Source organism: Vombatus ursinus, unplaced genomic scaffold, assembly GCF_900497805.2.
Source record: "Vombatus ursinus unplaced genomic scaffold, bare-nosed wombat genome assembly UNPS02014786.1, whole genome shotgun sequence".
Lineage (NCBI taxonomy): Eukaryota > Metazoa > Chordata > Mammalia > Diprotodontia > Vombatidae > Vombatus > Vombatus ursinus.
Window position 1 is genome coordinate 55,056,276 of NW_020954564.1, and position 16,763 is coordinate 55,073,038.

A 16,763-nucleotide genomic window follows, 5' to 3' on the forward strand; every position below is an offset into this window, starting at 1 on the left:
CACAAGACTCTCCAATTCAATCAGTCCTCCCTTCAGCTGTCAAAGTGATCTTCCTATAAAGCACAAATTTGAACATGTCACTCCCCTCTCTTCCCTTCCCCTCACCTCTCGCCTCAACTCCAGGTTCAAATGCTGGCACACAGTAGGCCCTTTATAAATGTTTGTTGACTGACTGATAGTCTTTAAGCATTTCATTTTATCCTCGGTGAAAACAAACTCACAGTCATAGGATTTTCTGTGATAAAATTATCACACAAAGAAACAAATGCTTCCTAGAACTTAACTTTAAATTAGCTGTATGACAGGTAGAGCTGTCTGTGCATTCTTCTTTTGAGAATATTTCCACCTGATATAGTCTCTTAACGGTTGTGGTCTGTATCTAAAACAGCTAATGTGCTTCAAACCACTGAATGACACTTCTCTATTATAGAAAAATGAAGCAATTTTTACAAATGTCTGAACAAATGATGTATAAAATGAAAGGATAATTTGTTTTTATAGCTTTCTGCCAAGCTCCATAGCAGGCTGCCCAACCTGCAAACAATTTATTCTGTAAGAAATGTCACTAAATAATGACAAGGACTCACAGGTCAAACTGATTTACATTATATAATTTAAATGTCATTCCAAACAGACCTGATGGCATTTTGAACAAATAATCTCATTTATTTTTGAAGCTCTAAGCCTCAACAAGTTAATTACTGTTGAACTAATGGGTAAACTGACCATTATAATATAACGTATGAACGTTTGCTTTATCTACACTTCAAGAATTTATAGAATTATGCAAATACCACAGAATGATTCATTAAAAATAAGAGGTTTAAAGGCATTTAAGGTCTAAACTTAACCTGCTTCATATTTAAAACATGTAGTAATTCATTCTGCTCTGGTTAAACTGCTTAAGAAAACTTGGTGAATTTGTTTTTAAACCTAATGAAAAATTGTTGCATCTGTAAGTTTCATTAAAGAAAAAGAAGTAGTGGTAAACAAATTCCACCACAGCCACAATGTTGAGAGATTCAACTTTCTAAGCCCATTTTTCTTAATTGCAGAGCATCAGAAGAAATTTTCAGAAGAGAAAATGAATCCATAAAGCAGGAAAAGAAATGATGTGATATTGACAAGGGGTATAAACTAGCGAGTTCCATGGTAGATATCCTTAATAAAAGAAAACTTACTTTTATTTACACATAAAAGGAAAACTTAAAAAAACAAATAAAGAAGTACACCTTGTATGTTAGCTGAAATTGATAACCAGAAGGAAATCACAGGTTCTGGTTAGTTTAGTCTTGGCATAGAAAAGGTCTTATGAATGAATGAAAAAGCATTTATATAAGATCTTACTGTGTGCCAAGTGCTGTGCTAAACAATGCAGATACAAACACAAAAGCAAAACTAGCCTCTCCCCTCAAAGACTTCTACAGTCTTCTCTTTCTTGGTGACCTCATCAGCTCCAGTGGGTTTAATGATCATCTCTATGCTGACTCCTAGATCTATATATTTAGTCTCTTTCCTGAGCTTCAATCCCATGTCACCAATTTCTACTATACATTTCAAACTGGATGTCCTAGAGATATCTCAAACTCAATTATGTCCAAAACAAAATATTCGTTATCTTTCCCTCTTGGTTGGTCCCCCTTCCTAACACCTCTACTTCACTTCGGCTTATCCTCCACGCAGTTGCCAAAGTTGTTTTCCTTAAATTCAGATATGGTTATGTCACTTCCCAACTCGAATTTCTCATACTTGATACCAAAGAAGTCATGTTGCTAAGGAAGGAAACAAAGTACACACACCAGCAGTGCTGCAGGTCATTTTTTTTCAGTTTTGAAAGCAAAAGGAATCTTGCTATGGGCAAATTTTAAAAAAGAAAAGTAAAGCTCAAATTCAATTTGATCTGGATGCTGGACTAGTGCTAATTTGCTGATTTAAGCAAACACTGTATGTTTAAATAGACCCTGTTTTGGTTACATTTATCATCACTTAAGCTTATTTTACAAACATGCCTGGCAGCTATTTTTCTTCAGATTGTAATTTAGACTTGGGGAATTTTAAAAGAAAATTGTCAAAGAGACTGTATCACAATGGGGGTAGTCATAGTTGTATTTTGCCAGACTCATCCAAAAAACTCTAAAGGCACCAAGGGCATTGTCTAATAATGGTAACTTTAACAGAAGAGGAACCCAAGTCAGAAAGACCAACACTGATGAAGTATAAACTTGAGTGACAAACAGATTAGATAGTGCCTCTTTATGCCCAGATCATTCTTGCCATTTTTCACAAACAGATTATATTTTGAAAATCCCTGAATCTTTTCCAGTGGGGAAAGTATGAAAACAAAGGCTGCTGCAAGCAAGTACTTCTAGGCTGAGGTTGCCTGAGACAATCTGGGGCCCTGCCAGGATAAATTTTTAATGACTAAATAATTAATTCCTGAAAATGGGAGTTTTTAATGCAAATCCTGACAGCCTTTAAGTCTTCAGACCTACCAGGTGGTGGTGGCTGTATAGCATTAATCTTTAGCAGCATAATTTTAAGAACAGAAAATACCCATCCCACCTTCAGATGCATGTGTCATAAATTTCCAGTTGCCTATAGTTAATGCAAAAGTAATTAGCTTTTCTTTATATGAATAATATTCTTTCCCCATACACAATAAATACTGCAGGAAAAATTTACTCTGTAATTGTCTGCCATGATTTAAAACGAAATAAATAAATAAATAAAGACAAAGAACAGTTTAGCATTCTCAGCACTAGGAACATGTGAAAAATTATTCTCATTGCATCCAGTCAAACCCAGTCCAACATTGGGACCAAAGCCACATGTATATTTTATATATAAATCTATATAAAACTCCATCTATTGCACTCAAGAGACCTAAGCTATCAAACATTTACCATCTCTTAATACACAAGTGGTGCTAAATGGTACTGGTTAGTAAACATTAGTCATGAGAAAGTGTCAATATGGCTACTAAAATCCTAAGTGATGGAGACAACATGGCCAATGCTTTCAGAATATGTCACATAAGATTTGCAACATCTATTTACTTGTGAATAATTACACTGCTGCTTTTAGGTTATAAAGTAGGGAAATGTAGTATTATGGGGCATAAGAATGCTGCTCTGGGTAGAAAGTTTATTTCTGCTGGTAGGAGGCATGTTTTATCAACATAGCTTTGAAACGCATGAACTTCATTTAGATGTGGAATACTGAATCCAGTAATAAACTCAAGGAAAAAATAAAAAACAATATAATGCTATAGTACAACACTCCAACTTTCAAGATAAAGGCCGCTTATTCTTTTTTTCCCCACAAGGTTTGAGATTGAATGATATGACCAAATCAACTGAAATCTGGCTCAAAACGGCTGACTACTGAATTCTCTGTACAAAATCAAAATTATGTCATTCACAAGCCAAGGACATATTCATGTGTCTATATTGTTAGAAAATTAGAATGGTAGTTAAGAACCGAAGAAAATAATGGTCATGGCATGTCTGATAGAGATTTCTAAAATGCAAGGAGGCTGCGTGATGTAGCAGGTCTAATAGCAAATAGGAAGAGAAATGGATTATCAATCACATAATCTCAGTTCTGTCACGTGATATCGCATTTATCCTCTTTGTTTCTCCATAAAATGAACACCTTCCCATACAGAGTTAGTTATTCTTGGAGAGAATAATGAAAGAATTAATTTTTAAATATAAAGATCTAAACAAAAACAATACAGCTTAGCATTTCCTCACAAGTGAAAACAAAGAAATTCAGGTGACTATGAAAAGCATTGTATTGAATTGAAAAACTTAATAAAACCTCTTACTTAATCCAGTTCATCAGCTCCACTGTGTCTGGGTCATAGAATTCTCTCAACTCTGATAACTCTGCCATCATTCCTGGCCAGAACTAAAATGAAAAATAAAACTTAACTCCCACAACTGTCATCGATATTAAGTGCACACTATTAATTTTCAGGAAGCTCAACTGTTATCAGCAAAGTGAATATGCATGTGTATAATACATATGTACATACACACATATATAACATATACATGCATATTTGCATATACGTATGTATGTGTTTGTTACTGAAGTCAAACTTCTCTTGGACTTCTGAGTAGCAGATTAAAAAAAAGTTTCCAGGATTTTTTTGCGGGGAGAAGGGTAGAGAATGCCTAATTAAGTATAGAAAATATCAAGGCTCATACTATATGTATAACCATTTTACATATTGTGCATTATGTACAATAATTTAAATAGTACTAATATACTTTAACATCTTAGAAAAACAATGACTATCATTAGATCACCACTGACAATGACTGTATAAGATTCTAAAAAAATTAGGGAACAAAATAGTACAACCAAATGCTACTAGGCAATCAGCCCTAAAGGTCTAACTTGAAACATTAGATTTCAATTCTTCAACCAATTCTAGATTATTTAAGGTCTGAAATAGCCAATTAATTGATTATCCATATTCTTTGCCCTGTTTGCCACAAAAATATTTCTTGGCTTATTATTATTGCTCATTCATACCTCATCAAGTAAGGCAAAGGGGGAAGCCAAAAGGGATAAAATTCACATCAGTTGGTAGCATCTCTGGTTATTGGTTTCTTGAGAAAGCAAGTTAAAACTTCTGCCTACAGTGAAGCCTTTGTATTATTTATGGATTTCAATGATTTATAGCCCCAATTTTTATGACAATTATTCTTTCTTGGCAAGTGATACAATTTTTAAAAAAACCCAAAACTTTGACCAACTCACTCTTCATTTTATTTTTCAAAAGTTTTCAGTTTTTGTTTTAATACTAGTCATTTCTTGATATGCCCTCCTGCCACTGAAGCCTCCTCTGTGACAGAGAAAAACAGCTAAGCAAAACCAACTGACACAGAGTCCACTTCAGATAGTGTATTTCACATTCTGTACCCATAGTCTCCCACCTCTCGGAGAGGAGAGAGGTAACATTAAAAATACAGAATGTCAATTAAGAACCCGAGACTGTTGCTACCCAAAGCACGTGAGATCTCCAACTGCCTGCCTGCCCCTGCCCCTCCACAAATGCCTATCTTTCATGAGCACTAAGTAAACTTGTTTCCACCTGTATAAAAATGTAAATTAGTTTTTGACCCACTGCCTTTCAGAATAGGTAATACTCACTTCTTCTGCTAAGGCAGGTCACACATGAGAGACAGGATCCTCCCTAGATTCGAGGCTAACTGCACTGTTCTCTTTTTTATTTTTTTATTGTTATTTGTTTTGTAACTTTAAACTTAAAATGTAGTTTTAAATAAAGTTTGTACTTGTCTGTAAAAAACAAGCACACACAGAATGTGCTATGATTGGGTACATCATCCTTGCACAGTACACAGATAGAATATTCTATCACTCCAATTTTGGTATATGGGCTGCAAGAGGAAAGAACCAGACTGAACTGTTCTATAGCTTAAAAACCCCTTGCAACCTGACACTGAGATCCAAGAATTTAATGTGTGTGTAAGAATCTGATACTGCCATATTGGTTTGAATACAGGCTACTCTCTTAATACAGGATCTTTTAAAAAGACATGATAGCAAGGCATCATAGCAAATTAAAAATTAGGGAAGTGAAGACATTTAGAGTGGTAAACAAAAAAGGTGCCAGGCTTTCTGAGGTTAAGGAAGTAGGCCACTCTATCTTGTTCTTTCCCTCTCTTTCTCCTCCCCTCAGTTTCAAACTCGGAAATCCCACCTTCTCCCGGGATCCACCACACTTATCCACCTCCTTTCCTCCCTCACTTACTTTGCTGATCTGTGACAGTTCTACTTTTCTCCTTGTCTTTTTAGCTGTGAGTAGCATCTATCTTTAAATGGAAAATGTAACCTGGATAAGCAGTGGGACAATGTACAAACCCTATGGGAAGGAAGTTTTCAGTGATGCTTACCTACGCTGACCTCCATCCCCTCCCCAATTCCTAAGAGTTTTCTGCAGCTCTGGGGCCATATGAGAGAGAAAGAGAGCTGAAGGGCTTCATAGTGAGATCCCTATCTCTAAAGGCAAGGATGCAAGAAGTCCCACTAGCAGCATGCAAATGGGAGGGATATGCTTTCTTTTTCTTGTAGTACTAGGAATAGGGATGGCTGGCAGGGAAGCTGTTGTTATTGCACAAGCCAGCAAAATTTAAGCTGTGCCTATGACAGTAACAGCAGGATTATGGGCCACTTTCAAGTTTCATACAAACTAGACGTTGAGAGAAATGTGTAGCCTATATTAAGACCAATGTGGTATAATTAGTTTAGCTATTTCAAGTTTTATTGAGGAAAGTGACCTCCTCCTGACCCCTTCCTCTTCCTTAAGAAAATTGAAGGACATTACAGAAGAAACTAATCAAGTCACAGAACACTCCATCCAGAAGAAACCACTTTAAAGGCCCAAACCTAATGAAAAAAGAAAATCTTTTTGAAAAGATGTGAAGCAATCACAATCTAAACTAAACTAAGTCAAAGGCAAGTAAAGTGCCTTATTTAGGACTTTTAAAGTTTCTTGCAAAACTGTTAACTAAAGAAATCTCCTAGATCAGGTCATTCAATAATTTAAATCTCACTATTATGTTAGTGGATTGGTAAAGTAGCAGGCCAAACTAAAGCCTTAATTTTTTCTGATATAACATTTTAGGAATTGAAGTAGAATCAATGTTGTTCTAGGAATTAAATCACCAGATTTGGGGGATTTTTGTCATTTCTGACTATTAGTGACCTAAAGATGGATGATTAAAAAAAAAATACTAAGACTATTTAAGTAGAGCTTTTGAAAAAACTAATAATTTTCTGCTGAATTCAAACCAAAAAAAAAGCATGAGCACAACTTTATATCCTAAGACTCTGCTTTAGGTAAATTCAACACTGAATATTTGAAAACTCAACTATAAATATCCAATTTCATGTAATTTTTGCTCTATGTTGAGCTACTAGAAGTTATTTTGGAAGTGAAAGACCGGTTTTAATGTTTTCTGCAAATTACTATCAAGAGTTAAACACTTCTTTTGACTACTGACTAGTCTGACTTTATGAAAAATAAACCAAAAATAAGGTTAAGTCAAATCCTAGGTTATAGGCTATAGCTAAATGGGCTAATGTCAGCAAAAATGAAAACTAGACTTACCTTATAGCAAAGATAGATGAGTATTAATACTGGTACTGAATATCTCATCATTTTCATCTACATGAAAAAAGCATTAATTAGTTTACAAGCATTTTTGGCACTTTTTCTTTCAGGTGCTAACTTGTAGATATTTATCTTCCATAAAATGGAAAAACAACTTAACACAATCCATTATTGACAATTCAGGAGAACTAATGACATCTAAGGGTCCAATTCAAAGTGTGTGTCAAGGTATTTGTAGCTTCTATCATATTGCCACCTAGTGAATTTATATGGAAGAACAAATCAAAGCACTATTTGGAGACAAAAACCACCCAAACCTTTATTAAAAGTTTTCCTTATTATAAAATTCTAAACAGCCTGCTTTTTAATTTCCATATTTAAATAGCTTGATATTCGATAGCCTTTGAAAAAAGTAATTTTTAAAAACATGGTATAAAAGAAATCGGTAAGATAATGCAACAATGAAATAAAAGCATAACACTGACCCTCTTTGGTGTGTAGAGATGGACCAATTTTAAAAGCAACTCCCATACATCACTGCTGCATAAGCCAAATGATGCAAACACACACATATGTGATGTCCAAAGATACTTCATTCTGTAAGGTTAGAAATATACATACTTTGTCAGGTACTAACTGAATTTAAATAATTTCTGAAAATTAGGCACTTTTATAATAAAATATGAACCTGACAGCTTTCTTATGCTCTTAAATAACTATCAAAAGATAAAGTGTAGAAACAATGAGATACTTCTCTGGCATAACCTTTGTGAATAACTATAAAAGTCATAAATGAGCGCTTTCTTTCAAGACTAACTTGTCATAGAGCTATCTATATCTTTTACTGGGAGAGGGAAAATCAGTGGAGAAAATCATGAGTACTGTTATCATTAAGGGGGTGAGGATCAGTTTCTAAATATATAGCTAAAATGACATTAAAAAATGGAAAAAATATACAAATAAACAAATACCTCATGGTACTAAAAGCCAAACATCCAAACAAAATAGAGTGCATCAAGTTGTAGGCTGTTCCAGGCTTCAGTAAAATTGTACATTTTCCCTTATGCACATTAGTAGAATCACTGAATAAAATAACACACACAGACACAATCAGAACTAGAGAAGTGATTTTAGTTTAGTAAAAGATTTTTGTAAGCCTGATAGCCATATATATTTAGAAATGTATTAAATTCCCTGCAACCAAATTCACCAGGCAGGACTACTAAACTTAATAGTTTTTGTTTAATTTGATAAAAGGCTACTAACACTATAAAACTATTAACAGCCAGTGTAGTGGCAAAGACACACTTGATTTCCATTTGAGATCTTAATTTTAACATGTATATAACATATTTTGTAAATGTATAGAATCTCTAGGAAATTCTGAAAGCAAAAGTAAAAGTGCTTTTAAAAATCATCAGAGGTCATGTCAAATGTTTTGGGAATTTTCACTTAAAAAAAAAAAAGAAATATTTTTAAATTTGGAGAGCAATCCATGTCCTTTAAGGAATAAACAGAACAGTGAGGGAGGGAGATATTTAAAAATTACAATATAAGACATTACTTTAAGATGAAAATGGGTATATCTTTAAGACTCAAGTTTCTCTAATGCAGTACAAAATTTTTGAGAATACATCATCTCTATAGAGCTAATTATTATGCCAATAGAAATATTAAAATGATATTTTTTCTTATAAACCTTTTCAGCTCTTTCTAGCAAGAGAATTAAAAATATCTTTCAAGGTAATTTTCAACATTCTAAAGTGATTTTCTTTTCCTTGAAATACTGTAAACAAAACTTTGACTTCAAAGTTGATATGAGAAGATTATTTCTGATGGGTAGAAAGTATTGCCTTTTCTTTTTTCTTGGAAGCAGCATTAGTACAGTAGGAAGAAACATGGCTTGACAATAAAAGAAATTGGGTTCAAATCCTAGGCTCTCTGTGGGCAAGTCACTTATCTGTGAGCCTCTGTTTCCTCATTTGCAAAATGAGGGGGTTGAACTAGAAGGTCCCTTCCAGCCCTAAATCTACAATCCTGTAATCCTATTCCCTTAAGTCTTCACATACTCTACAAGTCTTCAGATGATAGTTTACAGTTCCATGATAACGCATGATTGAGGAACGGCTAAAAAAATTGTGGTACATGAATGTTATGGAGTAAGATTGTGATATAAGAAATGATGTGTGTGATGAATGTAGAGAAGCATGGAAAAGCTGTATTAACTGATGCAGAGTGAGGTGAGCACAGCCAAGAAAACAATATACACACACATTGTCTACAGTAATGTAAATGAAAAGAATGATTACACATCAAATCACAAGTACATGTAACGAAATTATAAAGATCAAGCAGGACTAGAATAAACAGCTATGAGAAGACACTCCCAACCTCTCCCTTCATGGACATGGGAGGCCCACAGGTGTTATTACACTTGTTTTCAGACTTTTTGAATGTATAAATCAGTTGTGCTGACGTTTTGATTCTCTAGGAGGGGGAGGAAGAGGAACAGTCGGGATAACTATGGTGATGTAAAAAGCAGAAAATATAAATATGAACTTTAAAAAAAAAGAATAAAGCATGATGTACTTTCCAGCGATCTCTGGGACTACAAATATTTTATAAATGTGACAAAGTGAAATTTATAGGTTAAAGAAGCACCAAAAGTTAAAATGCAATTTGTAAGCTCTTGGCTAGAAGTACTTTAAAATAACTTAGCTAACACATACTAGTGCCCTGCAATTTTTTTTAATTTTCAGATTAATATAGCACTTTTCATTTGACAAAGTTCCTAGTGAACAGATATAGATGTTTTAAAATGACATTGATGATCACACAGTTAATCAATTTCAGAAATCCTATCATCTATGGGGCATTAATGGTATTTTTATTTAATAACTCTGAGCTATGTTACCTTACATAGCTAGAAAAACAAATGCCAATTTTTCAGCCTGCTATTTAAAGGCCCTCCATGAAATGGCTCCAGCCTATCCTTCCAGCCTACTTCAACCTTTCATGATCTCTATTTCGACTAAAGTGACCTATGAGTACATAGTTTCCCAAATTCAGCATTTCTGGTGTCAGTAGTGCTTAGACTCCTTTCTCACTTCCCCCTCTCTGAATTCTTAACTTCCGTCAAGCTCAGGTGCCATGACCACCTATTGTGATTTTTTCTTTACACCCCTAGTTATTAGTGTTTTCTCATTTATCGAATTATCCTGTATTTACACACAGGCTGTATTCCCACAGAGAGTAAGCTCCTTGAGAGCAGGGATTGTGGTGATTTTTTCTTTATATTCTCAGTGACTTGCATATAGTAGAAGCTTAATAAATGTTTGCTGAATTTCTGAATTCAATTAAGCAAGGACTAGCATACTGATAGCCTCTGAAGTATACCAAATAATATTGAATCACAAAGCACAAAACAATTTTGTCTACTTTCAAGAAGCTAACTCAAATCTTGTATTAAGTACAAAAAAGAACACTACTGAGAGATACTAAAATTTTTTATGGTTAGAGAAATGCTCTATCAGTTCAGTCTTATTTCATTCTTAATAATCATAAACTACTACTATAAAACAACTAGTCTTTGGTTATTTTAATACCTTTTACTCAACACAGCACTCTGGTGACTATGAATCACAATTCACTAGTACTTAATTGACATAGTAACTATATATATAAAGGTATTTCCTCTGGGACATAATTATGTTTTCACTGACTATAATAGTTTTGTTTGCTAACAATTAATTCTCTTTCATCTTATGATGGACTATAAAAGCAAAACAAATTTTATTAAATAGTCCATTCCATGCTATTCAAATCAATAAGTACTTATTAAGTACTTGGTAAATACCAGAAATTGTGCTAGGTACTAATGATACAAAAACAAATACAAGATAGATCTTGCTATCAATGAAGCTTGAAATCTAGAAGGGAAGAAAGGCATAAACAAAACAATTACAGAATAGGGGTGAATGTGTTAAGTGCAAAGAAGAGGTCCAGGTAAAACGTTGTAAGAAATTTGGGGGGGGGCGGAGCCAAGATGGCAGAGGGAAAGCAGTGACTGTCTTGAGCTCTCTCCCAAAGCCCTTCAAATACCTAAAAAAAATGGCTCTAAACAAATTCTAAAGCAGCAGAACCCACAAAAAGACAGAGTGAAACAAATTTCCAGCCAAAGACAGCCTGGATGGTTGATTGGGAAGGTACATCGCGCTGGGTGGGAAGAGGAGCGCAGCTCTGCATGGGCACGCAGGCCACAACAAACCTGGAGCAGGCCTCAGAGGACTGAATCGCGGGCAGCTGTGGCGGTTTCCAGACTTCTCAATCCATGAATGCCAAAGACAGTGGGAAGGTCAGTGGAAAAAGTCTGTGACTGTGGTGAGAGAGGAGCTAGGTCTCAGCCACAAGTCCCGAGCTTGCCCTCGGGGCAGCAACTGTTTCCTGAGCTTCTAGCCCACAGACTGAGGGGTAATCAAGTGGCTGATCAGAGGGGGATTGCAATGATCTCTTTGACACAGCTGAGGCAGGAATCTCTTGCTTTACTGGTGCTTGGATCTGGGTCACAGTTCTGAGGGGCGGTCCTGGGGAGAGGAGGAACACTGGTGCAGTGGAGCTTGTTGTGGCTGTGGAGAGGAAACACCTCGCCCCTTATCATACCACCTTGGAAGAATTGAAAATTTACAGGTCCCTAGAAGTACCTCTGAAAATAGCTGTACAAACCCCCAAAGCTTGGGACAGTACACTCTTCACATTCGAAGCAGACTTTTACCTTAACAAAGAGTTTAAAACTCAAGTAATTGGCTGGGATCATGAGTAAGCAGCACAAAAAGAGTCAGACTGTATTATCTTACTTTGGTGACAAAAAAGATCAAAACATAAACCAGAAGACAACAAAACCAAAGTTCCTACACCCAAAGCCTCCAAGAAAAATATGAATCAGTCCCAGGCTTTGGAAGAGCTCAAAGGAGATTTTGAGAAGCAAGTAAGAGAAGTACAGGAAAAACTGGGAAGAGAAATGAGAGTGATGCAAGAAAATCATGAAAAACAAGTCAACAGCTTGCTAAAGGAGACCCAAAAAAATACTGAAGAAAATAACACCTTAAAAAATAGCCTAACCCAAATGGCAAAAGAGGTCCAAAAAGTCAATGAGGAGAAGAATGCCCTAAAAAGCAAAATTGGCCAAATGGAAAAGGAAGTCCAAAAGCAAAAATCACAATAGGTGGTCATGGCACCTGAGCTTGACGGAAAAGAATAAAATACTTCCTTAAAAATTAGAATAGAGCAACTGGAAGCTAGTGACTTTATGAGAAATCAAGACACTGTAAAACAAATTCAAAAGAATGAAAAATTAGAAAACAATGTGAAATATCTCATTGGAAAAACAACTGACCTGGAAAATAGATCCAGGAGAGAGAATTTTAAAATTATTGGACTATCTGAAAGCCATGATCAAAAAAAGAGCCTAGACATCATCTTTCAATAAATTATCCAAGAAAACTGTCCTGATATTTTAGAACCAGAGGGCAAAATAGAAATTGAAAGAATCCACCTATCTCCTCCTGAAAGAGATACCCAAAGGAAAACTTCTAGGAATATTGTAGCCAAATTCCAGAGTTCCCAGGTCAAGAAGAAAATATTACAAGCAGCCAGAAAGAAACAATTCAGTATTGCCGAAACACAATCAGGATAACACAAGATTTAGCTGCTTCTACGTTAAGGGACCACAGGGCATGGAATATAATATTCCGGAGAGCAAAGGAGATAGGATTACAACCAAGAATCACCTACCCAGCAAAACTTGAGTATAATCCTGCAGGGGAAAAAATGGTCATTGAGTGAAATAGAGGACTTTCAAGCATTCTTGATGAAAAGACCAGAGTTGAATAGAAAATTTGATTTTCAAATACAGGACTCAAGTGGAACATGAAGAGGTAAACAGGAAAGAGAAAATCATAAGAGACTTATTAAGGTTGAACTGTTTACATTCCTGCATGGAAAGATGATATTTGTAACTCATGAGACGTTTGTCAGTATTAGGGTAGTTGGAGGGGAAAAAATTATATGTACATATATATAGATACAGATAGAGGGCACAGGGTGAGTTGAAAATGAAGGGGTCATATCTGGAAAATAAAATTAAGGGTGAGAGAGGAATATACTAGGAGAAGGAGAAAGGGAGAGGTAGAATGGGGTAAATTATCCTACAAAAAAAAAACAGAAAAGAAAAGGCTCTTACAATGGAAGGGAAAAGGGGGAAGGTGAGAGGGAATGAGTGAATCTTATTATCATAGGATTTGACTTAAGGAGGGAATAACATACACACTCAATTGGGTGTGGAAATCTGTCTTACCCTACAGGAAAATAAGGGGGGAAGGGGACAAGAGAATAGGGGAATGATAGAGAGGAGGGCAGATTGGGAAAGGGAATAATCAGAAGCAAATACTTCTGAGGACGGACAGGGTCAAAAGAAAGAATAGAATAAATGGGGGGGGGGGCAGGACAGGATTAAGGGAAATAGAGTTAGTTTTTCACGGCCTGTCTACTATGGAAGAGTTTTGCATAACTGCACATGTATAACCTACATTGAGTTGCTTGCCTTTTCAGTGAGGGTGGGTGGGGAGGGAGCAAGGGAGAAAATTTGGAACCCAAAGTTTTAAAAACACATGTTTAAAAAAAATGTTTCCACATGCAACTGGGAAATAAGAAATACAGGAAATGGGGCACAGAAATCCATCCTGCTCTACAGGAAAATAGAAGGGGAAGGGGATAAGAGAAGGGGGGGAGAGACAGAAGGGAAGGCAGACTAGGGGAAGGGGTATTTAGAATGCATGCCATCTTGGGGCAGGGGGAGGGGTGAGATGGGGTGACAATTTGGAACTCAAAATCTTGTGGAAGTAAATGTTGAAAACAAAAAAAAAGAAAAATTACCATTAAAAAAATAAAAAAAATTTGGGGAAGAATATGTCAAAAAACTTAGAACTCTACTTTTTCCTTTTGATAGCTTGGTGAACATTCTAAGAAGACTCTGGCAATGACTATTTAATCTTTTGCGAGATACTAAAAATTGCTGTCTTTTTCAGGTTCAAGAGTCCTAAAATAAGGCACTGAATAAAAAAATAAATGACAACCAATTCTTGATTTCCTATGTATAACCTGCAGTTGATTTTAAGGAGAAGATAGAAAGGCAATGGACACTGATAATGTACAAAATAAGAAATCCCAAATCAACATTACTTTACAGCTAAGACAGAATATTTCTACCCCCTTCCCCAGGCCTAAATGCTAAGTCTACACATACATTCTATATTTGATTTTTTTTTGTTTTCATGTCAGCTAAGTCTCAAAAATAAACAATGATGCAAATATACTGTAAGAAGAAAAATGTAATATTTCTAAACCAGACAGTACCTGAGGTTCCGAAGGGCAACAACAACAGCCACTATCACCATAATGGAAAGAACAAACATGTACGCATAAAAGAGTAATGTATGTGACAGTCTTTCAAGTGTATTAAATGGTAGTAGGCCAAAAGCTTCTTCACATAGATACAGATTTGCATCAAAATCCCTAAAGAACAAATGGAAAGTATACTATCAAATTCAATGCAACATAAATAATTTTAACATAGGTTTCTTCAAGCCATGAGGTAGCATCCAATAATAGCAGGCATTTATTTTGACCTAATTTTTAATTTTGATGATTTAATATAATTTTTAAAAAGGGAATATAATCTTAATCCTACCTTGTTGCGCCAAACCCAAATTTTGCCTTCAGAAATTTAAATATGTGTTCATCTGACTTTAGATTAAGAAATTGCTATTGGAAAAAACAAAAGTTGCTATTAGTATTTTGGGCATAATTTCTTGATATTTACCCACAGGAAGCACGAATAATAAATGTTCTTAATATATTAGTTAGAATTCAAAAACAAGCTGAGGCTTTATGCTTCAGTTGAAAGAGGCATCTGAATGCTGATAAGTTCTTACATACAAGAATGTCCAAAAGCCAATAATATGATCTGAAATTGAAATCTTTCAGTAAGCACTATCAATGTCACACAAATTCATGGCCTAGGACTTGCCTGTTCAGAGCTATAACAGTAAAGTCATACAAGCAAAGATAATTCAAACCATGCCACCTAAGTTCCAAGGAGTTGAGTATACATCACTACAGAATAGCATGAACAAACTGCACCTTGAACTGGGAACAACTCCATTTGAAAGACAGGGGACTCTGTCTTTGTAGATGAAAATGACTTCTACAAGCCAGAGTTTTAAATTTTATTGTACTTTACTACTTGTTGGGAGTCTTCAACCTGTGCCTGTAAATGCCAATCACTCAGAAGTTGACAATGTGAAATCAAAGAAAGGGAATCAAATATAGCAGGGCAGAAGTCAGTGATTCACTTTAGGAAAATAATCTGTCACTTTAGGAATTCAACAAATGGAACCACAATATTATAGACTTGTGTTTGAAGTATACCAACAACATCTAACACTGATCTCATTTAACAAATCATTTTATATCACTTTTGAGGTGTTTAAAAAAGTGCTTATGAAAGTAAAAGTGATTGTACCAACCTACCTTAATAAAGCTATTGAGAAAAATGGTCAAACATAGCACCAGGGCTAAGTGGAACAAAAGTTTCCAGAGCCTATTAAGGAAGCTTCCAGTTTTCAGATTTTTCTAGAAATTAAAAGATTGAACTTTAATCATTTTATAGATACTTAAAATATATTACTTGTCTTCCAGAAAGATTTGTTGGTGGATTCACTTGACCTCCCTCAGCCTCTTCTCCCTTCTGATTGGGAGGAGGTACCAAACTCCTCTCAGAGTTTTCCTTTATACAGGGCAGAAGTGGCACTCTCAGATCACTCCACTTTGCATCTGCTGCCCTGACTGGTTTCAACTCCATGGAACAAGATGCCCCTATGCCAGGTACCCCTTGATATCCCTTCTCCATTCTGCAGCCCCTTCCTCGCTGTCTTCCTGCCTCATTTTGTGTATTGTCTTCCCGTTAGATTGTAAGCTCTTTGAAGGCAATGATTGTCTTTTTTTCTATTTATTGTATCCCCAGCACTTAATACAGCACCTGTCACATCGTATGCGATTAATAAATTTTTAGTGCATTGGATTCTTTGATGCATGGGTAAAATATGAGCCAAAAAATTATCTCAATCAAACTATGCTATTAGGATATCTTTAACTATCTACTTAGAAAGGCCTCATTTTTACACTTTTTCTCCAGCTTTTAATTTTAAACAGCACTGGTCAATTGCTATAATATGAGTATAAAATCTACCTATAATAAGCTGTGGAAATCATGCCCTTTAGTACTGAGGAGAGTTGCTTTTGTATCCCTGAGTAAGCTTATAAAGTGATCAATACTATACATTATTATACATGCCACAACTGATAGAGTTTAAGGAATATCAAATATAATTAAAGCTGGTTACTACTGTTATTTAATAATTAGCCAAAAATAGGGTCATTTTTTTTGGAATCTGAATGACATTTAATCAATAGTAGGTGCTATAATCCAGAAAGGATGATTAAAAAAAAGTAGATTTTTTTTTCCTTCCCAAAATAGAAAATGAATCTCTATTTAGGT

At 35.3% G+C, this 16,763-nt stretch overlaps 1 protein-coding gene across 5 annotated transcripts in view; it reads right to left on the reverse strand.

Annotated features, from left to right (window-relative positions):
• Window positions 1-16,763, reverse strand: part of LOC114047382 (probable C-mannosyltransferase DPY19L3) — a 92,706-nt gene that overhangs the window by 22,686 nt on the left and 53,257 nt on the right. For 3 of the 5 annotated variants that reach the window (XM_027868211.1, XM_027868210.1, XM_027868214.1), the window contains 7 exons: window positions 15,737-15,838; window positions 14,895-14,968; window positions 14,561-14,719; window positions 8,122-8,232; window positions 7,636-7,747; window positions 7,148-7,204; window positions 3,830-3,912 (listed from right to left, as the gene is read on the reverse strand). In XM_027868211.1, the coding sequence (XP_027724012.1) occupies window positions 3,830-3,912; window positions 7,148-7,204; window positions 7,636-7,747; window positions 8,122-8,232; window positions 14,561-14,719; window positions 14,895-14,968; window positions 15,737-15,838 (698 nt within the window). The remainder of the gene's footprint in view (window positions 1-3,829; window positions 3,913-7,147; window positions 7,205-7,635; window positions 7,748-8,121; window positions 8,233-14,560; window positions 14,720-14,894; window positions 14,969-15,736; window positions 15,839-16,763) is intronic. The other 2 variants (XM_027868213.1, XM_027868212.1) reach the window with 2 other exon arrangements.